The 24,600-nt window shown below is 39.5% G+C and overlaps 2 protein-coding genes across 2 annotated transcripts in view; one reads left to right on the forward strand and one right to left on the reverse strand.

Annotated features, from left to right (window-relative positions):
- LOC124135055 overlaps window positions 1–24,600 on the reverse strand; it is a 135,118-nt gene that overhangs the window by 68,510 nt on the left and 42,008 nt on the right. The gene's annotated exons all lie outside the window — the stretch shown is intronic.
- On the forward strand, window positions 2,096–7,951 carry LOC124118583. Its single transcript, XM_048389259.1, has 6 exons — window positions 2,096–2,565; window positions 3,452–3,655; window positions 4,667–5,685; window positions 6,147–6,213; window positions 6,838–7,006; window positions 7,754–7,951. The coding sequence occupies exons 1-6, from the start codon at window positions 2,541–2,543 to the stop codon at window positions 7,893–7,895; spliced, it is 1,626 nt and encodes a 541-aa protein (XP_048245216.1). The 5' UTR covers window positions 2,096–2,540; the 3' UTR covers window positions 7,896–7,951.

Here is a 24,600-nt window from a genome sequence, read left to right on the forward strand (position 1 = left end):
AAACAGTGTTATGCATGAAATGTCTGAGACTGATCCATTTTCTTCCTGCAACAATGGGCCTTTAAGGACTGCACATCGTAGAAATTCCTTCTACAGAAACAATTTTGCCCTCAATGAAGCAAAAGAAGTATTCCTTACTGTTGATGACAACGGTAAAACACTGTCATACCAGTTTGTACCTGTTAGTGAATCCATTGCTACACTTTTTCATCATTACAAGCCCCACTTTACATTTCATAGAAATACAGATAGTAATGGTTCTAACAGAAATATCCTGTATGATGTACAAGATGGAAATGTGTTCAGAAGAAATCAACTCTTTGCTAGCTGTGACAAAGTGTTTGAAATAATATTATTTCAAGATGCCTTTGAGGTGGTGAATCCCCTTGGTTCTGCCAAGAAAAAGCATAAGTTGTTAGGGGTTTATTTCAACCTTGCTAATTTTGATGCCAGTCTGAGATCAAATGTTGACCATATGCAATTGGTTCTTCTTTGCAAAGAACGTGACTTGAAACATGTTGGGAAAGATAAAATCTTTGAGGAACTTGTAAATGATCTAAAGAATATTGAATCACATGGCATTACTGTGGGTGAGGAAAACATAAAGGGAGCCCTTGTGGCTATAGTAGGTGATAACCTTGGTTCACATATGATAGGTGGCTTCCTTGAAAGTTTCACAGCTACACACTTCTGCAGGTACTGTGATATTGATCAGGGTCAGTTCAGAGCTTCAGATATCCTTGAAAGAGGTACTTTTCGTACTGTCCAAAGTTACAATGATTCTCTTGCTGCGTTGAATCAGGATGGGGGAAGAGATTCAGTTTGTGGTATCAAGTCCAATAGTATTTTCAATTCTTTAGCCTTCTTTCATGTTGCAAGCCCAGGCTTGCCACCTTGCCTCGGTCATGACTTGTTTGAAGGAGTTGTGTGTTATGATCTTCCTCTGATGTTGCACTACTTCGTTTCCTTGAGCTGGTTTACTTACTTAAAGCTAGGGAGATTAATGGAAAGATTTCTTTTTATTGGATCAGATGCTTCAGACAAGCCACCACCAATTTTCACTAAAAGTGATAAAATAGGTGGTCATGCGGTTCAGAACTGGGTTTTTCTCAGGTTATTGCCACTGATCATTGGTAAATATGTTGATGTACATGATAAAGTGTGGCAACTTTATCTTTGTCTGAAAGAAATAGTTGAGTATGCTTGTTCACCACAAATCAGTTTCGCCCAAGTGGCGTATTTGAATGTGAAGATTGAGGAATATCTGTATGGTAGAAAAACATGTTTTCCAGATGTTCCACTTCGACCAAAACACCATTATCTTGCCCACTATTCAGAGTTAATACTAGAGTTTGGACCGCTAATTCACCTTTGGACTTTGCGGTTTGAAAGTAAACATACTTATTTCAAACAGTGTGCAAAGAAGTTGCACAATTACAAGCATATTTGTAAGACTCTTGCATGTAGACACCAGCTGTTGCAAGCTTTATACTCCTGTGGGTCCTTGTTCCCACCAGAAATTACGTTCAGCGACACTGTTCCATTTGAAGTTAATCTTTTTAGCCCTGACATTCAGTCATGTGTTAAGGGATTAAATTTCAGCAGGATAGACACTCAAATGACTATGAAAGTAAAGTTTAGAGGTCACTGGTATAAACCAGGCACTGTATTCATTCTTGATAAGAACTCAGATGGTTTAGTACTTGGTGAAGTAATGTTTATGCTGTCTAAAGAAAAAACATTGTATTTTGTGCTCAACAGATTTCAGACACTTTGGTTGAGTGATTATGGCCTGTATGCTTTCAAAATCCACTCTGAACATCCTAACTCCCAGGTTTACTGCTATACACCTAGAGAAATATTGGACATCAACCCACTGCCTGTATACATAGTGGACGGTGTGAAATACATCTCTCTTCAGAGAGCAGTCTGCTGTATCTGAGTACATGGATTATGGAACCCAGCAACAAAGGTAACAGTGCTGTAACCTACATTCATTTCACCTTCTCTTGACCATTCAGGGATTGAACATCCTTCACTTCACTGGATTGTCAAAGATAATGACAATGTGGACAGTAATGTTTAACTCAATGAAATGAACATTGCCATGCCTTTGTTTGTAACGACAATATACCAAAGAAGCAATAATTTCACCATACTAAAAATTAAAAATGTTAAAGCACTGCAACACTCATTTCATCACATTAAATGTTACAACTATTTTAAAAAAACACTTTAATTTCATATATTTAACTTGCAGGTTGTTTGGGAAGAATGGACTGAAAAACTAAACAGCATGGAGCTTGCTGGAGCTTTTGTGTTTTTTTCATATGTAGAATTTGACAAATTTGTTAGACATATTCTGTCAAGGATACAAGTACTACCAACAAATGTTCTAGCGAAAGTTATTTCTGGTCGCTATCTTTTGATAATTTTTCCAGCAAAACATTTATTCACAGCTGCCTATCATCTGTTGTGTAACAGCTTTCCTGATATCAAGTGCATTGTGTATCATTCACCGTTGCCGGGTTTTATACTTGATGCTGCCTTCAGATTCCAAAACAGGTGCATAAACTGATAATGATTGGTACTAAACCACCACAATACTTACATATTTTGGTCAGAAAACAACTAAAGGAGATTTCCAAAATTTTCATGACAAACACTCAATTATGATCGCCTGTTTAACTTTAAATAACTTTTTCTTAACAAGGGTGTTGCCTGTTAATACTAAGACTAGTATGTTTGATATTTTCTCAGTCAAACATATATCATCATACAGGCTAGATGTTCTTAAAAATATATACGTTCCTATTATTCCTATTACATTCCTATTATTGATTATGGACAGTCATACTCGATCATTGCATCGGATTAGGGAAACGGATCAGTTTTTGATTATAATCGATCATCAGCACATCACTACTTTGTATTGTAATGCATATGTAAATACAGTAAAAACCCTAATTCATTACACCGTACATTTTGATAACTAAATGTGTCAACTCTTAACTTAAACTTTAGTGACACATGTTATATGACAGCAAGTGACTATTTATTAGTCGTCGGTATGTCCGTCTATCCGTCTGTAATAATTATGTCCGGAGCATATATCCTAAACCATAGCTTCACAAAACTTGGTACACTCATTAATCAGGTTGAGTACTCATGGTTCTAGTGCCTTTTGCTTTTCAGATATTTTTAAAGTTTGTACTTTAGTTGTTTCCATGGAAACATGATGAACTCAGGAAATTTGAGAATAGTGTCCTTGTCCGGATCAAACCTCCATGGTAACTTAATTCAGTTTGGAAATTTTAGGGGTACCAAAGTATGCTCAGTTTACTGACATGCCACGTCAGGGGGATATGTCATCATCAGATGACTCTTGTTGTCATTGTCAATGTCATTGTTATTTCAAACCAAAACTAAACTGTCCTTATATGTTTGGCAGTATCTGGTATGGAGGAAATCAAAAGAAAATTGAGGACAACGCTGCCCTCTCTGGATGACCTAGCTGTGAGGGTTTTGTTAGAGAAGCTTGACAGCCTTGGGGTGGAGAATTTGGCGGATCTTGGCCTTCTTCAGTATGAAGACTTGAGTGGTGTGTTAAAACCAGTACAGATCAGGAAGCTGTTGAGGCAGGAATGCTGTGCAGGTACATGTACTTTACTTTGACCACTTTTCAAATATGATAATTGTCTATAGTTTTAACAATCCAAGGCCAGCCGATTGAACTGGGCATACGTGTGTGTTCAGGGGAGTTGTTTCTAACATGATATAGTAATTAGTGCTGGAGCAATCAATCGATCAATCTGTGCATGCAAAACGATTATCAACTGCTGTACAGACTAATCGATTATCAAATTAAATATTACCTGATGTACTTTTCATCTAAAAAACATGAAAAAAGCAACTAGAAGATTTTTTTCTCCATTTAGTATTTACAACACGGTACTCGATAGGAAGTGGTTAATGGATTTGTTTGTTTACTGAATCACATGTTATCATGTGCAGTTTTGATGTGTATAAGCATAATAATTAAGTGATTATTAATCGATCTGAGACCACTGATTATCAATCTATAAATTCTGAGCGATAACCAGCACTAATAGTAATTGAAGAAATGTTATTGCATTATATTGTGTGATATTTTTAGGTGAGGTGAGGTGAAATTGGGTTTAACGTCGCGTCCAAGATTATTGCACTTATATAGCGACGTGCATGCACGTGTATGTGTGTGTGTGGCTGCTTGTACTAGTCCGGACTGATGCCGATTTATAGTGCTAGCTCACTGAGATACCATGCCGCAGTTTAACATGAATACCCCACTCAGACACAGTATACTGACTCCGAGCCGACCAGTCCTTGTTTTAGCCCCTCAATGCCGAGCGCCAGACAGGGTAACAACAAGTACAATCTTTTAACGTCTTTTTGTATGACGCGGCCCGGGATCGAACCCTGGACCTTCCGCTCTCCGGGCGGACGCTCTACCACAAGACCACGGATATTTTTAGGGGACTGCACAGAATATATCTTTGCCCTTAACTATTCGATTAGCAGTGCTTTGGGGATAAAATAGTTTCACGAAGCTACAAAAGTTCAAGAACAAGATTGGTTTTCTTTCTTGACAATTATTAGTAACAAACCTTTTTTATTGTACATACAGATGCTTCACCAGCTTCAACAAGTGGCCAAGCATCATCACAGAGTTCTTGTCCTACAAGCCCAGAATCTGTGGGATCAGTCATTACTCCACGTCCTATCCATATTTTCCGTGACTCATGTAATCAGAATCCAAACTGGGCAATGACTCTGCAGTTGCCATGGGAGGAACTGCCTGACATAGTGACACTACTTGAGCAAGGGAAGCGGCTCCCACAACCCCTTAGATACACTCTAGTGAGATCTGTGACTGATAGAGTGCGGACCAAGACACACAAAGCTACAAAGCGCCAGTTTGGTATAATAGCCCAACGTATGGTGTCAAAGTACCCATCTTCTCTTCAAGATAAAATTGACAACCTTATAATTGGCACTGGGTATGATTCCATTCAGGCACAACTAGTTTCCAGAAATGAAAACCTGAACAGGCCAAAGGACTCAGCTCTTACCTTGAGGAGAAGATCTGCCTCCAGTGAAGGAGAAGATGACAAGGTTTCTAAAGTGCCACCTAAGAGAAAAATGGCAACCGATTCTTATGGATGTGTGAATTGGGAACCTGTTGTGAATGACGATCAACTTCCTGATCTTGAGGATAAAAAGAAGAAACTCCAAGACCTACACAAATGTGACCCCAAGGATTATGATTGGAGCAGGATAGAAACATTAATGAAGGAAACGTTTCCTTTACAGAGACATTGTATTAACTACTCTGTTTTGGATGAAACTCTAACAAAGGATTGGCCATTTTTGGGAGATCAAAGGGGACTCCTATGTCATTTTGAAAGCTTGATTGGTTTTCATGCGAGAACCATGTTGGAACAGGCATATGACCGCAAAGTGCGCACACTAAACAGATACTTTCAGAGCGATGGTTGCGCAATCAGAGAAGCTGCAAATGAACTCTTTGCCAAGGCAAAGGAACAGTCAGAGCAGGATAATGTCAAGGCTTACTTACCTGTGGTGATTCTGTGCCTAATGAAGTTCTTCAGTGAGAAAGAAGAGAGTCTCTTTCTTGTTGTTGATGTAAGTTAACGATTTAGGGGAACCTCCATTTAGGAAAAAGTAGGAATATTTATCTGGCTAGTGTATGAATAGTGGCCTGCTTCAATCATTTCACTGAAACAATTGTAATTTATCTGTTCTTGGGACAGGACATTGTTGTGTGCAGGTCTTGATATTGATACATTTACTAGCCTTTTAAATCATTAAAGCAAACAGATCTATCTATGCCTTTTCAGGCCCCAAGTCTGCAGCAAATGTCGTTAAAAGTCCCCAGTTTGCAGCTTAAAAATCTCCATATAGGTTTGAAGAAAACAGTAGATCTACCTCAAAAGTTTTAAAATGGTGAATTCTTAAAATCCCAATTTTGATATAACATAACCCAGTTGTTTCCTACTTAATCTGCCATGGGCACTTAGTCAAAATTCCTGGCAAATATACTTCACAAAGTAATAAACATTTTAACAAATTTATTTAATCCACAGGCTACGAAGACTGCGACTGAGGTTGAAGAGGAGAACAGCATCAACTGGCCACGGATGGTGTTTCTTGGTAAAGTTGTGAAATCATTGCTTTTTTAACTGCCAGTGCTGTAAAACCTCCAAATTATCAGCTAATGCATTACCAGTGACTTAAATCTTAAAAAGCAAAATCATACTCCTCTCCTGTCCACTGAAACTCAGCACACACCAATGTTTTTTTAAGGGATTTTGATCGATTTTAAATATTATTGCCATGGTGGCCAGATTGATAAGCCACTTGGGGCCATTTGTCAGATCTTTTTGCAATGATTGGGCTGAAAATTGGTCTGTGAGTAGCTGGTAACTGTACCTAGTAACAAGACATTAGACTGGTTTTGTGAAATTTTGAAATTTGACCTTGATTTGACCTCGTAACTCAAACCACGCCAGTAATGTTATGTTAATATCATCTTCTCCAAAGACAGCCAAACTGAATATGACACATTTAAGATAGTTTAGTTTCTTGCAATTTATAAATTTACAATGTCGAAACTGTTAACATATTTTCAGTTTTATAATCATTTGCCTTAGCCATTGCCCAAATTTAACCAGATGTAACTTAGGTGAGCTGTTTTTCCAAGTTTTTCCTTGCAGTGATTGGTGGACAGTAAAGTACTTTTTTAGTCTAAATTAACTTGTCAACTCTTGTTCACAGGTGATTCATACCTAAATGCTGAGCAGTTTATGGTTCTAGTTGACGGAAGAGTTCTGGTGAAAAGAATGACCAGCTTCATCTCCAGCCTTGCTGTTTTGTTTGGGTCTTATTATGTTTTCAACATTCAGTATCCAGCAAGTGCTGTTGCAACGCTTGAGTTCATGCAGAGGTAAGCTAAATGTCAAGTCAGTAGATTATTTATCTCACCTCATATTCATCTTATGCTCAAATATTAATTGAGAGTAACTTTTTTCTTAAATTCCTTGTTTTAGTCTTTACCAGGATATGAACAATATTTAGAATGACACTGGGAAAGGATTGACACTTGGAGCAGGCTCAGCTGCCACAGAAAACTATTAAACACTGTAATGGTTCGCTCTCATCATGACTATACAATCACTGTGGACTGCAACCAATTTTTTTTGTATTTGTTCATGGTGTCCAGATTCAGTTTTCACATGGTTGCCAAGTTGGTCATATTAATGTCATTGGGGCCATATGAGATACAAGTTTATTGATTTTCAGAATATCCTTATAGCAGTATGTGTGTAGCCTTTATCATCATTTTAATTTGACACTGCCCAAACTGAATCAGATTATATGTAATTCAGATCAGCTGCAGTGCTCTTGGTACTATTTTTGTTATAGGAACATATTTCCTCTGTCCATGTTTCCTTCTTTCAATCCATCAAATTCTCAGTGGTGACAAGTTTTCTCAAAAACTAATGTAGTTATTCTACGCGCTCCTATATTTAGTTAATAATAAATTCACTGTTATTAACTAGTTTATAAATATAAAAAATCCAAAGTGTTTGATAATAACTGCAGAGAGTTTAACTCAAAATACAAAAGTGCAGTGTTACTTCTAAATGTGGACAGCTGAACACAAAATGCAAAACTGCAATATTTGTTTCAGGTGCTTCTTTGAAATAAACCCCGACAAGGGATCCAAGGCAAACAAAAAGAAGAAGACTTCAGCAGTCAACCCCAGGGTGCTGAAACTAATCCACCAACTATCCAGTTTCGAATGGACTAATGGACTAATTCCTAGCTGTTAACTTGCTACTGACAGTTGTGAATTACTTTCAAACGAAAGCAGATGTTAGTTTGCTGTTCTTTGGTTGTTTTTGTCTGTGAATAGTTTCACCACCATTCTGTCTTTTGTATTTGAAGCTTTCTGACAGAGTACACTTCCCTTGTAAAGAGAGTTGTTAAAGACAGTTGTGAATTACTTTCAAACGAAAGCAGATGTTAGTTTGCTGTTCTTTGGGTTTTTTTGTCTGTGAATAGTTTCACCACCATTCTGTCTTTTGTATTTGAAGCTTTCTGACAGAGTACACTTCCCTTGTAAAGAGAGTTGTTAAAGACAGTTGTGAATTACTTTCAAACGAAAGCAGATGTTAGTTTGCTGTTCTTTGGGTTTTTTTGTCTGTGAATAGTTTCACCACCATTCTGTCTTTTGTATTTGAAGCTTTCTGACAGAGTACACTTCCCTTGTAAAGAGAGTTGTTAAAGACAGTTGTGAATTACTTTCAAACGAAAGCAGATGTTAGTTTGCTGTTCTTTGGTTTTTTTTGTCTGTGAATAGTTTCACCACCATTCTGTCTTTTGTATTTGAAGCTTTCTGACAGAGTACACTTCCCTTGTAAAGAGAGTTGTTAAAGACAGTTGTGAATTACTTTCAAACGAAAGCAGATGTTAGTTTGCTGTTCTTTGGGTTTTTTTGTCTGTGAATAGTTTCACCACCATTCTGTCTTTTGTATTTGAAGCTTTCTGACAGAGTACACTTCCCTTGTAAAGAGAGTTGTTAAAGACAGTTGTGAATTACTTTCAAACGAAAGCAGATGTTAGTTTGCTGTTCTTTGGGTTTTTTTGTCTGTGAATAGTTTCACCACCATTCTGTCTTTTGTATTTGAAGCTTTCTGACAGAGTACACTTCCCTTGTAAAGAGAGTTGTTAAAGACAGTTGTGAATTACTTTCAAACGAAAGCAGATGTTAGTTTGCTGTTCTTTGGGTTTTTTTGTCTGTGAATAGTTTCACCACCATTCTGTCTTTTGTATTTGAAGCTTTCTGACAGAGTACACTTCCCTTGTAAAGAGAGTTGTTAAAGACAGTTGTGAATTACTTTCAAACGAAAGCAGATGTTAGTTTGCTGTTCTTTGGGTTTTTTTGTCTGTGAATAGTTTCACCACCATTCTGTCTTTTGTATTTGAAGCTTTCTGACAGAGTACACTTCCCTTGTAAAGAGAGTTGTTAAAGACAGTTGTGAATTACTTTCAAACGAAAGCAGATGTTAGTTTGCTGTTCTTTGGTTTTTTTTGTCTGTGAATAGTTTCACCACCATTCTGTCTTTTGTATTTGAAGCTTTCTGACAGAGTACACTTCCCTTGTAAAGAGAGTTGTTAAAGACAGTTGTGAATTACTTTCAAACGAAAGCAGATGTTAGTTTGCTGTTCTTTGGGTTTTTTTGTCTGTGAATAGTTTCACCACCATTCTGTCTTTTGTATTTGAAGCTTTCTGACAGAGTACACTTCCCTTGTAAAGAGAGTTGTTAAAGACAGTTGTGAATTACTTTCAAACGAAAGCAGATGTTAGTTTGCTGTTCTTTGGGTTTTTTTTGTCTGTGAATAGTTTCACCACCATTCTGTCTTTTGTATTTGAAGCTTTCTGACAGAGTACACTTCCCTTGTAAAGAGAGTTGTTAAAGACAGTTGTGAATTACTTTCAAACGAAAGCAGATGTTAGTTTGCTGTTCTTTGGGTTTTTTTGTCTGTGAATAGTTTCACCACCATTCTGTCTTTTGTATTTGAAGCTTTCTGACAGAGTACACTTCCCTTGTAAAGAGAGTTGTTAAAGACAGTTGTGAATTACTTTCAAACGAAAGCAGATGTTAGTTTGCTGTACTTTTTTTTTCATCTGTGAAGAGTTTCACCACCATTCTAGAATTAGCCAAATGTTACTTTTCTGTTGTATTTGAAGGTGTCTAACAGCGTACACTCCTCTTGTAAAGAGTTGCTTGTTCATGACAGTTGTAAATTACATTTGAATGAAAGCAGATGTCAGTTTGCTGTACTTTTTTCATCTGTGAACAGTTTCACCACCATTCTAGAATTAGCCAAATGTTGCTTGTCTTTTGTATTTGAAGGTGTCTAACAGCGTACACTCCTATGACAGTTGTGAATTACATTTTAATGAAAGCAGATGTCAGTTTGCTGTACTTTTTTCATCTGTGAACAGTTTCACCACCATTCTAGAATTAGCCAAATGTTACTTTTCTTTTGTATTTGAAGGTGTCTAACAGCGTACACTCCTCTTGTAAAGAGTTGCTTGTTCATGACAGTTGTAAATTACATTTTAATGAAAGCAGATGTTAGTTTGCTGTACTTTTTTTCATCTGTGAACAGTTTCACCACCATTCATCTTTTGTATTTGAAGCTGACTTACAGTGTATACAGTCAATTATTACCGAGTTGTTTATTAATTTCTGCTGAAAGAATTGGTTTGCTAGGATATTTTTTATGTGGATGGTTTCAGCTTTATTCTAAAATAAGAAAGATGAATAAGTGTGTATCCCAAACTGAAAAGTGTATAAGATAAGTCTGTTATCAGCAGTAAATTGTGTGTTCAGATTGTGTTTCACCCGCCATAAAATATTGGTTTGGGGATCAGACAAATACAACTAACACTGTAATAGAGCTGCAAAAATGTAAGTTGCATAATTTTCAATATGCACAATGTTTTGTAGTTAAGAAGAATGACTAGCCTTTAATTTCTGTACCTTGTACAACATATGTATTATCATATGAGACATTAAAGATTATCATTTTGTTCAGTTAGTTTCTTGTTTTTGTTTTAGGACATTGCTTGCTGAATCAGACTATGAATTCGTAAAGCTTCTGCTTATTATTTCTGTAAGCATGCAATTGTTGCATGATCATGGTTAAATGGTTATTGCTTAATTTTTGCTATTTACTTTATGATTATGATAACATTGAAGATACATTGTAAACTGTATATAAACCCTCCTGTGGGGTTCAAACTTAGGTTGGTGCAAGAACCAAGCTTTCACAGCTTTGCTACTGTATTGCAGTGACCTTATTTAAACTGTCAAATGAAATTTTGATGGTCAAAAAGGGTATAAAACCCAACAGTTATTATACCGTTAACAATTACGGATACCACCGTCAAAAGAACGGTAATGTACTGTTTGTATACTACGGTATACCGTTGGACTAACGGTAAATGTTTGGCAACCCAGCTGCCAGTCATTCTACCGTAAAAATAACGGGAATATTTTTACAGTGTGGTATCATTCATACAAACTGACAACCAAAAGAAGCAATCTAGTTTAAAAACCACAAAAGATAGATGATAAACGAAAATGTATTAAAAAGATCAAAATCTCAACGAAATCAATATGTGAAATGACAGTCATACAGTATCCAATATTTGCATGACAGATGCCCGAAATGAGGTGGTGTAGCAAAATAAACCTTTCAGCGTAACGGACAAAAAGCACACACATCTGAGATCGCTCAAGTACAATGACACGTCACATTAATAGCGCGGATGACAAACTCCCTGTCACAAGACACGCAAAAAATCTTCGGCGCACAGGAAAAAGGCCAGTCGTCTGATGACGTCACGCTTGGATCAGTTCTTGTCAGTTGGCTGGAGGAGTGAGTGAGTGAGTTTGGTTTTACGCCGCTTTTAGCAATATTCCAGCAATATCACGGCGGGGGACACCAGAAATGGGCTTCACACATTGTACCCATGTCGGGAATCGAACCCGGGTCTTCGGCGTGACGAGCGAACGCTTTAACCACTAGGCTACCCGACCGCCCCAGTTGGCTGGAGGATGTGGTCGTTGTTGACCACGACGATCCGCGACACAGTAGATAGTTCTGTGGCTGTTTTCGAGGGAACCACAACAGAACGTATGTTTGTTCTGTGTATGGCGTCGAATGTCTGAGTAAGGATGAGATATATGGATGAACAACTTCTTTATTACAATTAGGAGCGACGTTTCGGTGTAGGTTCTGACACATTAGCTTGATAAATATGATATAGCTTTATAACGGTGGTAGAACCTACACCAAAACGTCGCTCCTAATTGTAATAAAGAAGTTGTCCATCCATATATCTTATCCTTAATTAGTAATCCAACTTCTTAATGCCCCTGAAAGAAGTCGAATGTCTGGTTGAACGAGATTAAGAACATTGCTGCCAGGGTTTAGTGTTTCGTTCGTTATAACCGATTTTCTATATATCCGGAGAAACTGAATATTGGTCGGGCTAAAAAGAATATACAGCGAAACCTCGAAAATCCGACGGTGCCGATCAAAAGAGTAACACTTTTGCTCCGGATTAGTGAGTGAGTGAGTTGGGTTTAACGCCGCTTTTAACATTATTCCAGTAATACCAAGGCGTGTCAGCTTAATGTGGGGGGAAAGCCCGAAGTGATGCAGGTCTCAGACGTTTACCACTTCGGTGAAACCCACGAACGCGGGTATGGTGCTGACAAACCTAGAAACATAATCCGGGCGAACCGGGATTCGAACCCACAATCCTAGGTTTCTTGCATGTCCAAGGGACGCAACTCTGCACAGCGAATCCCGGCGCCTTAGACGACTGGGCCACCCGGGCCCCCTCCTCCGGATTAACGAATCATTATTAAATGGTGATGTGTTGTGTTGTGGAATGTGCAAGTGACATCCAGGTGTCCATGTACTAGTACACTAACGCTTCAAGCTATATCTCAGTAAGTGGTTTTACGCCTCTTTTAGCTATATTCCAGCAATATCACGGCTAGGGACACCAGAATTTATCTTGAGACATTGTTCCCATATGAGAAATCGATCCAGGGCCTTTGGCGTGCCGAGCAAACGCTTTAACCACTAGGCTACCCCACCGCCGCGCTATATTTCATTACACATGCACCACATATGATGGCAAAGGTGAGATCATATTTTTGATTCACATGTAATCATGAAACCTCCCATTACTTGGAAACCTTAGAACTTCTGTAAAAGAATTGTCATTCGAGAAACTGGAATGGCCTTTTATCGTGAGACCACATACTTATTTATCGGAGCGACGGTAATTATATTTGTTGCATGTTTTATTTGATTTCGATTCCGAATCATATTCCACAATGTAAGTGCACTTTTTGATGGAACTTGTCCTGACGACCAGCAGTGCCATTTATGATTTATATTCGACAACATTAGCATGTTCTTTGCATGTACTACTTTATTTCCTGGTGTTTCATCTACTCTAACGGCATGTTGCAAGCAAACAATATCAGGCAGACAACCAGACATGTTTTATTCATAGGGACTTTGTCACTCCGTCCCTCATAAGGGGGAAATAAGGGGGTCTAAAAAATAATCAAGCCCCTGTGTTACAATTTTTTTACACATGCCTTGCATTGCATGAATATTTGACCTGACCTATAAGCTGACCATTGACCTGACGTGTGACCTGACCTGTGACCTGACCATCCTGCTCAGTAGGCCATATACATTTGTCAAAAGAATACAGGTAATTTGTATTGATGGAAAAAACTCGTGCTTATGTTGGAAAAATAATTGAGCCCCTAAACGTTACGTTAACGCCACATCATCCACGTTACGTCTCAGAGTTGGACATGAGAATAAAAGCGATAAAACCATTTCCATCATCATAAAAAATCTCCGATGATAATAATAATAATAATAATAATGATAATAATAATAATAATCTCCGGGTTCATTTTACGATTCCGACTATATCATGACCATGTGTCTATGAATCACTATCAAATTGTGATGATGCCAAGTGCTACGAAGAGTTTAAGCGTATCCTGCCGCCCCACTGGTGGCATTCGTCACAAACACATGCAAATCCACGGGAATATATGGTACAGGTCAAAATAGTGAATTGCATCGGACATAATGTTTGATGTCAAATGTTCTACACATGTCTACGATAAAACGTTTGAAAGCTTTACAGGGACCTTGAATGTTGTAACCTTGATCAAACAATGTTTGATCAAGAGTTGTATCACGCTGTTTGCAATCTCCATAGAAAGAGCATGTACTTCAAATGTTGTCAGATGTAGACACGAAAGACTGGAGCTGCTGGAATATTTCTCGACATTACTTTCATCCCTGATGGTCACAGATCATGATCAATTGTGAAGCCTTGTCTTACAAGTATCTTACAAAGAATTCTTGGCACCACATTTGCATGTGAATGCTAATTACACGAACATATACCACGGTCATAAGGAATTAAGTTACTGCATATGATACGGTACTATAAACCAAAATGCCAAGACAGATCAAACCAACTTGAAGTTTTATTGAATAAAACAGCCGTGTATTACCGAGGGGACGTCTCAGCGGTGTTTATGAGATTTACCGCTCCCATAAGGGACAGTGTACCTCATTATCTGCGCAAGCAGTTCTTTCTGGTAGCCCCAGTAATCAAATAAGAAAAGACCGTTGTAGTTTTGTCTCGATTGGTTTAAAAATTACCTTCGGGTTGCCTGCATTCAAGGATTGGACCGCTACGTGGCACCGTGAGCAGTGAATTACTTTTCTCATTTGATTTATATGATAATAAATAAAACCATAAATAACAATTTATCCAGATTAAATTTAGCGTTCTATAAAGCGCCATAAACCTGCCAGGCAAACGTGGATGTACATGTTTGAAAATGAAACAAAGAAAAAATGGTTATTCGATGGTGATGTATTTGATACGGGTATCACAGTTGTGTTTTGAACCTTGGCACTTTTTCGGCGACTGTTTTCATCCTGGAAACATTTTGATATTAAATTTTCAAGTGTATGGTTCATTTGCCCGGCAGTGTATTGTTTTTTTATGGTGTACATATTAGTGTGCATTCAAAATAAATATCAGCTCCCTGAGAAGTATACATGTACCTAAATATTACCAATAGGGACACGGATATCAGGGAGCATGATATTGGGGAGGGGTGATTTGTTTTGAACAATCTATTTTACTCACAAACTATTTTTCCAGCGAAACTATTTATTTTCAGAGCACCACCAAACAATCTATTCATTATCACTATTAACACACAATATGTGACGTTATGTTTTTTCCGCATAAAAAACTATTTATTATATTCACTACTCCCAACAAACTATTCGTTTTGGGCATATTTCTAAACAAAATATTCATTTAAAACCCCCCTCCCCCGACAGAGAAATAAAATAAATGCCCCTAAGTGAAATTATTTATATAAATATCCATAGTTAATAAATTTTGAAAGTTACAGATAATCTATAATTTCTCGTAGCTCGTAATTCTCTAAATATATTCTTGATTTATATGTATATTTATTACTATTATTTATAACGATAAGTTTTAAAGTTTTTTTTGTGATAAATACGGCAATACATACGTATCCTTTAAAATGGAACTACAAAATTAATGTTCTGTCGAGTGAACGGACGAAGTGATATTGGATTCAGAAGAATATGACAGCAACAAAGAGCGATGGTGAAAAACGACAAGCTTAGATCTTTGCGCCTGAACTTGGAGTAATGGCGATTCACATAAAGATGCCATCCTTTGACGTCATTTTTTCTGTGCTTGGCTGTGTAAACTCCTTATTAGTGGAACGTGCACAGGAATATCTTCAAACGTCTAACACAGGACCCTGTCATGTAAACCAAATGTATTTATGATCTGTGTAAACTGTAAAAATAACAAAGGATCATCTTTGAAGATTTTTGATAATTTCCTCCTCAAAGAACTCACAAGTTGCGTCTACCTGCAAGAAAACATTGGACAGGGGAATCGGGGATTTATGGCTGTTCCAAATCCGTCTCGTTTCTCGGAAAAAAACCGTGTAGATTGCACGCAATATCCGAACAGGAATTCTGTTGGACACTGATCAATACGGGAGGTTATTATTTACGATTGGGTTAGTTACGTTCGTCTCACGGTTGGATCAAACTGATTTCTTTGACGGTGGGTAAATACTAGTGGGAGAGGATCGAAGGGAGCAAATTCCATGGACACCGGAGGTGATAGTTGCGCGTACTTCAAAGACAAGGAAATCGAAATTACTGCTGTGCTTGTTAACGTTACATGGATACAATCCTCTTTGAAAAAATATAATATCATGTTTTCTAATTTTCTTGGGCTTTATCGTAATGATGGCTGCATTTACAAGTCTTCCTCGGGAACAAATTGGCAACGCAATCTGGCGTTTTCAGAATACAAAAACGTTTTCTTAATACGTATAGCTAATGCCTAACTTTGTTATTTACGCTGCTTGGGGCATATAAACATATCATAACCTCGAGACAATCAGTTGTAGTGGTTGATTGTTTTTTCCAAACCCATCTGAACATGCCCTGTGGTAGAGTGAGTGAGTGAGTGAGGGGGGACTGCAGGACTTCGACAATTACCACTGTGGTTAATGGTTCCTTCAAACAAAGGATTATAACCAGAGAGAATCTTGGAGCATCTAAGATCGAAGGCTTCTAGCGCGTGCTAGGGACGTCACTCTGCACCCACCAGCAAAGGTATGGTGCTGACAAACCTAGAAATATAATCAGGGCGAACCGGGATTCGAAACCACGATCAAAGGTTCGTCTAGGGGACGCAACTCTACACAGCGAATTGCGGCGTCTTAGACGACACTGCCACTGTTGTAGAAACTCGATATTTGATTTCTCTGATTGTCAGAGAAGGTAAATGATATTGTGGTGGGTATGACTGAAGCTGCTTGTGAAGGGCACAGCGCTCCCATGAAAGCTCTGGTATCATGGGCCATTGAAGAAACAGCAGTGGTGTGTCACCTTTTTACTGTATGAACCACGACAATTGATATGCAAAATGAATATGTTCCTATCTCAGAAACAAGTTGTGTAATATTTCATATCTGAACAATTTGTCGACGCCAGCCATATTAGAACTTATATGGACATATTCATTTTGCAGATCGATTATACTACAAGGAGAGGTTGGGCAAAAGGATTGACTGATGACTGATGTTTTACAGTTCACGAAAGTGGAATTTTGAACCGACCGGGCAGCCTGTTAAACACTTTCAAAACGCAATATTATGTTTTTCTTCATTTTACAATGCCAACCTTAAACGCGAACTCGCTAGAGTTTGCGACTATAATGGATAAGTGTGTATGGCTTTACGCCGGTTTTAGCAATATTCCAGCATTATTACGGCGGGGGACACCAGAAATGGGCTTCACACATTGTACCCATGTCGGGAATCGAACCCGGGTCTTCGGCGTGACGAGCGAACGCTTTAGCCACTAGGCTACCCGACCGCCCCTTGATCTTAACAAGTTCATGGTTTCTTGTTTATAAACTGAAAAATATATTTTCCATCGAAATATTTATTGTTCCTTCAGGTTTATTGTTACACATAAGCCCAGGTACATTAACGTCGTTTTTGAAGACCAATGAAAGACTACTCAGCCACTGGACTTTGAGTGAGTGAGTGTGTGAGCGAGTGAGTTATGATCGTCGTGAAACACGCGAGCCCGTGTGTGGTACTGAAAACACCGAAATATAATCAGGGCGATTAGAACATCATAGGATTGAGGCACGCCTAAGGGACACAACTCTGCACACCGAGATGTGGCGCCTAAGAAAAGCAGCTCTGATGTGTTCCCTCAGATGAAATACGCCCACGTGCTTTTTTATTTCAGTTAGATTAAGACATTAGGATTCTGATAACACCAATCTTTAAAAAACCAACATACAGTAACTTTAATACAGACTACAGGCATCTTTCAATGAGCGACGGATGTATCTTGTACACGGAAAGGTAGAACGCTTCGTTACAAAAACAAGGCTTCCTTGAACTCTGATCGCAAGACTTCACCAGCAAGTCAGAGAAAGACAGACTTAATCTAGTCGACGTTGAAAACAACTGAGATTGTCAGTTGACTGCCATAAGTTTCTGTTTTTTCCCTCTATTTCAAAGAAGGTTTGTTAACACGTTAACCTCCCTTTAATTACTACTTAAAAAGCCCTTTCATCTTTTCTTTGAAGCCAAGTCCGGGATTCTGCTCGTCTAAGATGAATGATAAACAACGTCCCTCCCGACCCACTCATCACGCTTCACGTCCGCTCGTCAGGGACATGGCGCTGATGACTAGAGTGCCAATATTGTCTCACATGTCACCCCGGGAACCCTTAGCACATCATTACAGCTGCTGGGCCTCGTTATACAAGGCGATCACAGCGATACAGTTTGCGTAAGTCTATGGATGGGTGTTACGACAGTCGTAGAGCTACAACTTGCGTAAGTCTAGGGATGGGTTTTACGACAGTCGTAGAGCTACAACTTGCGTAAGTCTAGGGATGGGTGTTACGACAGTCGTAGAGCTACAGCTTGCGTAAGTCTAGGGATGGGTGTTACGACAGTCGTAGAGCTACAACTTGCGTAAGTCTAGGGATGGGTGTTACGACAGTCGTAGAGCTACATCTTGCGTAAGTCTAGGGATGGGTGTTACGACAGTTGTAGAGCTACAGTTTGCGTAAGTCTAGGGATGGGTGTTACGACAGTCGTAGAGCTAAAGCTTGCGTAAGTCTAGGGATGGGTGTTACGATATTCGTTGAGCTACAACTTGCGTAAATCTATTTTAAAGGATGGGTGTAACGGCAATCGTAGATCTGCAGTTTGCTTAAGTAGTATGTAACATGATTGGGGTTACAAAAATCGTAGCGATGGGAGTTACGTAGTCATAGCGCTACCGCATGCGTAGTTCTAGGATGGGCGTTAACCTAATTATCACCTTGTTGACGAGACCCTTGGCTACAACTGGGGTAAATCAATATTGAAGTATTTATATGGGAGTATTGTGCCTGCAAACAAGGGCTTCGATCCACAAAGTGATCCACGGGTTACGACAGTCGTAAAACTATGTTTCAATGAGACAGGCAAAGCACTACGATCACTTGGAGGACTTGTTTATGATCAAGTATAAGCCGACATTTACCTAAGTCTCCCTGTGGGGTGTTTGTGCAGACAAGGTTCCGAGAACCTCAGGCGTGTATTCCTGGGAGAATCTGAAGCAGGAAAGATTCACAGTACCTCACGCGCGTCTTACCCCGGAGATTGTGATGTAGTATATGTTCCCATTCCCTCACGCGTGTCTTGCCGTGTTGATTCTGGTATGGCTTAGAATAGGTCCAAGAACTCTATGCTTGTCTGGGTCAGAAAAGGTGACCTGTACCCTATGCGTGCCCCAACGTTGGGATTCCGGGGCAGAATTCGTACCTTATGCATGTCTCTCTGTTAGATGTCTGGGGCAAAATAGGTTCCCTGTACCCCATACATGTCCTTAAGAGGCAAATGAGCATCGGGCGTTCACAAAGTCTGATCTTGTTAAATGTCGACATCGTACCCCAACGGCGTGGAGTAACAAAGTCTTTGGCTGATCTAGACTCGATAATTGTTTACAGACCGCAGTAACACAGCCATCTTCCCGAGGCAAGGGCGTTAACTGACTACATGTAAGTCCGGTTTTCACCCTTGCCGAACTAGGATGGAATTCCCAAGGCTCGATCGTAGCGCCACCAGTGGGTATTACGAATTATGTCCCTTCTGTGTCCCTACTACTGACCAATCAGCTTCCATCTCTCATATCATTTGCATTTGCTTCAAACAAAATTACGGCGCCCTGTAAAGAAGATCTGATTGATAATCAAGATCGATATTGTGATTAAACGCGTTTTTACCTCGCATTTTGATTAAAAACATGAATAGATTTGCAAAATATCTGTCGACGATTTGCAAATCCTGCAGTTGAATGAAATCTGCGAGTTGAAATCCATGCTGTTGCACGGGGGATATTGTTCCAATGTGTTGTAATGTGTGCACTCATTGGTCAGAATACTCGCCGGTTTCCCTAAAGCTGTAACAAGGCCGTGGCTCATATTCGTTAATAACGAATAGAGACTACACCGTATGGATGTACAGACTCACGTGTGATAGATGAACAAAGTGTATACAAACCCATGAAGTATTGACGATGCTGTGACCTATGACTGTCGTAAAAGATTGGGATAGTCAAACTCGATGACTAAAACCAAATGTAGTATGTTGTAGGCAGTAAAATTATCTGAGAGATGATTATGATATTTGGGGTCCCTCCCTTTCAAAAATGCTGAATCCGCCCTTGCCTGGATAGTCAAACTCGGTGACCAAAACCAAGTGCAGTAAGTTGAAGGCAGTAAAATTATCTGAGAGATGATTTTAATATTTTGGACCCCTCCCTTCCCAAAACGCTGAATCCGCCCTTGCCTGGATAGTCAAACTCGGTGACCAAAACCAAATGTAGTAAGTTGTAGGCAGTAAAATTACCTGAGAGATGATTTTAATATTTTGGACCCCTCCCTTTCAAAAATACCCGAGAAGATTCCGGGATAGAATAGGTCTTCAGCAACCCATGCTTGCCGTAAAAGGTGACTATGCTTGTCGTAAAGGCGATAAACGGGATCGGGTGGTCAGGCTCGCTGACTTGGTTGATGCATGTCATCGATCCCAATTGCGTGGATCGATGCTCATGATATTAATCACTGGATTGTCTGGTCCAGACTCGATTATTTATAGACCGCCGTCATATAGCTGGAATATTGCTGAGTGCGGCGTAAAACAACAAAAACAAAAAACAACCTTTCAAAAATGCTGAATCCGCTCTTGCTTGGTTGATTATATGTCAGCTTACTCCGACGGCGTTGCTTTTGATATACAAACCTGGAATTACCTGGTCCAGATTGAATCTTTCCCATGCCGTCGTGACATAGCGGGAAGATTGATGATTATTGATGATGGTAAACATAAAAACTCAAACATCACACCGACCGTCTTGAATATCGCAATCATCGACAACATATAGCCACAGCTTATACGACGTATCAGTCTGTCTTGCTAATATGTGGCTAATACTCAGATCCATTTCTGACAAGTATATCAGCTGATGATGTTTCGAGATATTAATTTCACACAATATACAATATGTTAAATCCAGAATGCTTGTGGTGTTATTAATACAGGGAGGCAATACAGACTGTTGCGTAGACTGCAGGGTTAGATGCGCCTTACTGACGTTGGAGTGAGTGAGTGAGTTGGGTTTAACGCCACATTTAACATTATTCCAGTTATATCACGGCGTGTCAGCTTAATGTGGGAGGAAAGCCCGAAGTGATGCAGGTCTCAGACGTTTACCACTTCGGTGAAACCCACGAGCACGGGTATGGTGCTGACAAACCTAGAAACATAATCGGGGCGAACCGGGATTCGAACCCACAATCAAAGGTTTCTGGCGTGCCCAAGGGACGCAACTCTGCACAGCGAATCGCGGCGCCTTAGACGACTGGGCCACACTACTGACGTTGGAATCCTACACTCAGTGCACAGATTAAGGATAGCTTCGAGGATATTTTGTCAGTCACTTCTTCAAAATATACAATAAACACGTCCCATTTTAATTCTGGAAACCCAAAAGTCCAGACTCTACGCTCTTTGCCCAGTCTCGGTTAAAGGTATTTACAAAATTAAACATGCCGTTTTCATGGGAACATGCCAAGGAAGAAAAAATGAAAAAAAAATTGTTTAAAAACTCAATATTTAGACTATGTCGCCAATGGGCAGGCCCATGGGCGAAGTCTGGCCCATGGGTAGCCCCATGGGCAGGCCCATGGGCGAGAATATGTTCCTTTACTTAAAACTCATGTTTTTGTTTCGCAAATACATTTAATGTATTCATTCAAGTATCATGACACAATATTTAACTCATTTTAACTTAATTCAACGATTTTACAGCGATATTGAAATATTTCGCCCATGGGCGAGAAAAAGGTTTGGCCCATGGGCGAGAATATGTTCCTGTACTTAAAACTCATGATTTTGTTTCGCAAATACATTAAATGTATTTATTGAAGTATCATGACACAAAATTTAACTCATTTTAACTTAATTCAACGATTTTATAGCGATATTGAAATATTTCGCCCATGGGCGAGAAAAAGGTTTGGCCCATGGGTGGGCCCATGGGTAGGCCCATGGGCAGGCCCATGGGCGAGAATATGTTCCTTTACTTAAAACTCATGTTTTTGTTTCGCAAATACATGCAGGTGTTCTTACTATTTTCATGGCACATAATGTAACTCAATTTTACTCAATTCAGCTATTTTACAGATTTATTGAAATATTTCGCCCATGGGCGAGAAAAGGTTTTGCCTTCGAAATCCTTGATCATTATATCATGCCAGAGTTCTGAAATTCAGTGACAATGCTGTTGAACAGTAGAATCTGATTGACGTATTGTGCAGAACCTGTTTGACACTATGGGTTCCAGGACCACTAACACTCTGAGCTGAAAAAGTTTGGTCCTAACCGCACCCAACATCTTTAATGAACCCGGCCTTATCTCTCAAAACGTTTTGGCAGTTTATCATACGAATTCATGTGCGTGTACAACATTAAATTTTCGTTAGTTTCTATTTCATTTCCCATTTTATGACCCGTTGATACATCCCACTGTGCAATTACGTGACACCATGCAATATACAGGTACGCGTGCGCGTATTTTAATGAAAAAAACTATTCGTCTTTTATTGCATAACGTTTGGCTGAATATCTTACATTCTAACGAAATCTCGAAATAATTATTTAATTACAAGCAGTGTCGAACTGACCAGTAGGAATTATGTTTCAATGCGATTGAGGAAAACGTGAGTGAATATTGTGACACTAAAGCAACTTTTAACTGCATTGTCACTTTTGGTATGAAAATGGTAATAGTTAAGAAAAACGTAACAGCCTTCTTATGATAATTCTCATATTCTCATTAGTACGTTGTGTCTAATTACAGTGTCGGCCTTATTTACAGGTGATTCTACAATACTTGTTGTCGGTCAATTACAATCTGCCACACCACGCGTGAATAAACAGTTATGCAGGTGTTGCTGTGGGCAAATAACTAGCCTGTACATGTATATTTATATCTTTCCTCTTCAAAGAGGAGACCGCGGTCTTGTGGTAGAGCGTCTGCCCGGAGAGCGACGGGTCGGGGGTTCGATTCTCGGCTTCGTCATACCAAAAGAGGTGTGAGCTGAAATGGGATTTAACGTCGCGTCCAAGATTATTCCACTTATATAGCGACGTGTATGTACTTGTGTGTGTTTGTGTGGCTGCTTGTACCAGTCCGCCCGATTTATAGTGCTAGCTCACTGAGATACCATGCCGCAGTTGAACATGAATACTCCACTCAGACACAGTATACTGACTCCGAGCCGACCAGTCCTTGTTTTAGCCCCTTAATGCCAAGCGCCAGACAGGGTAACAACAAGTACCATCTTTTAACGTCTTTTGGTATGACGCGGTCGGTGATCGAACCCCGGACCTTCCGCTCTCCGTACAGACGCTCTACCACTAGACCACGGAGGCGGTCTCATACGTTAGGACGTTGAAATATGGTACTTCATGTTTCCTTGTCTGGCGCTCGGCATCAAGTGGCTAAAACAAGGACTGGTCGGCTGTGAGTCAGTACACTGTGTCTGAGTGGGGGTATTCATGTTAAACTACTGCATGGTATCTCAGAGGGCTAGCGCTATAAAATCGGCATTAGTCCGGACTAGTACAAGCACACACGTGCACATACATGTCGCTATATAAGTATAGAGTGAAACGCGACGTTAAACCCCATTTCACCTCACCTCAACTTGCATGAGGAACCAATAATGTATTTCGACCCACACTTTTTATCCAAACGTCCAGGGTGTCCAATGAACGATCTATTTACGTTGGGTAAGACCTGAGGACAATTTGTGTTCTATGTCGTGCACATAAGGGAAACGGAATATCCAGCCCTCTGCCTACACCACGTCGCCCTAGGCTTAAGACATTGTGGTAGACTGAGGAAAAAGGGAAGAAAAACAACCTTAACCCAATTCATCTTTCTGAGAGAACTGCACATATTTCGGAGGAACAGTGACTGGACGTCGCTCTTCGATCAAGGGACATAACTCTTGCTTGTCTTTCCAAGGGGCGGATCTAGGCTGCCTACCCTTGCCAAAGTTAGATTTCCTTTGTCGCCATTTCTTCCGAAGTCTGCTCAAATTAGTTGCTTCAGATAGAGAAAAATATATTTTATCAACTTATTTGTCATTGGCAAACATCTTGCATGACTTTGGTTCGTGATTGAGTCGGGAATGAACATAAAATTGAGTTTGTGAGTGACGTGATAGCAAATCAGAATTCTTTTGTGGAATAAAGGCTTTAAATATAGTCAACGCCACCATAAATTCGCATTAAGAAAACAGTAATAAGATAGCTGAACCGCATAAGACCTTGAACTCAAATTCCGTTCCGTGTCATTGTATTCCGTTTTCAAATCAAGAATACTCCAGCGAATCAAAAGAAGAGTTCGCAAGAAGGAAACCTCTAATTCCATCAAGAACTCTAACCCAATTGAAGCGCGATATCGACAAAACTGGTAATTAGAGAATCATTGCAGAATTGAGCTCAATGCCGAAGTGATGGAGGCATGCTGTGCCGTGACAGTTTCAATTAGGATTCTATCAATAAAGCAAACATTACTTTCAGACAGGGAGTTAACTCTGACTTCTCGAAGGTATCCGGAAGCAAAACTTCCAAGACTCCCTGACCCCGCTTCCACATCGGCCGTCGATCCGTCTGGATTTGAGCAACGTATTGATGAGGTTGAATTTCACAGCTAGTTCTTTTTATTTCATACTTTAGT

The sequence above is a fragment of the Haliotis rufescens genome, unplaced genomic scaffold (assembly GCF_023055435.1).
Source record: "Haliotis rufescens isolate VD_foot unplaced genomic scaffold, xgHalRufe1.0.p SCAF_10, whole genome shotgun sequence".
Classification (NCBI taxonomy): Eukaryota; Metazoa; Mollusca; class Gastropoda; order Lepetellida; family Haliotidae; genus Haliotis; species Haliotis rufescens.

What these genes read in the sequence shown, in the direction of transcription:
- LOC124118583 (XM_048389259.1), top strand. Translation starts at nt 2,541, where the DNA reads ATGCTGCCTTCAGATTCCAAAACAG. An exon ending in GCCTTCAGATTCCAAAACAG is followed by an intron (nt 2,566 to 3,451) that starts GTGCATAAACTG and finishes TATGTTTGGCAG; the next exon opens with TATCTGGTATGGAGGAAATC. An exon ending in GTCTCTTTCTTGTTGTTGAT is followed by an intron (nt 5,686 to 6,146) that starts GTAAGTTAACGA and finishes TTTAATCCACAG; the next exon opens with GCTACGAAGACTGCGACTGA.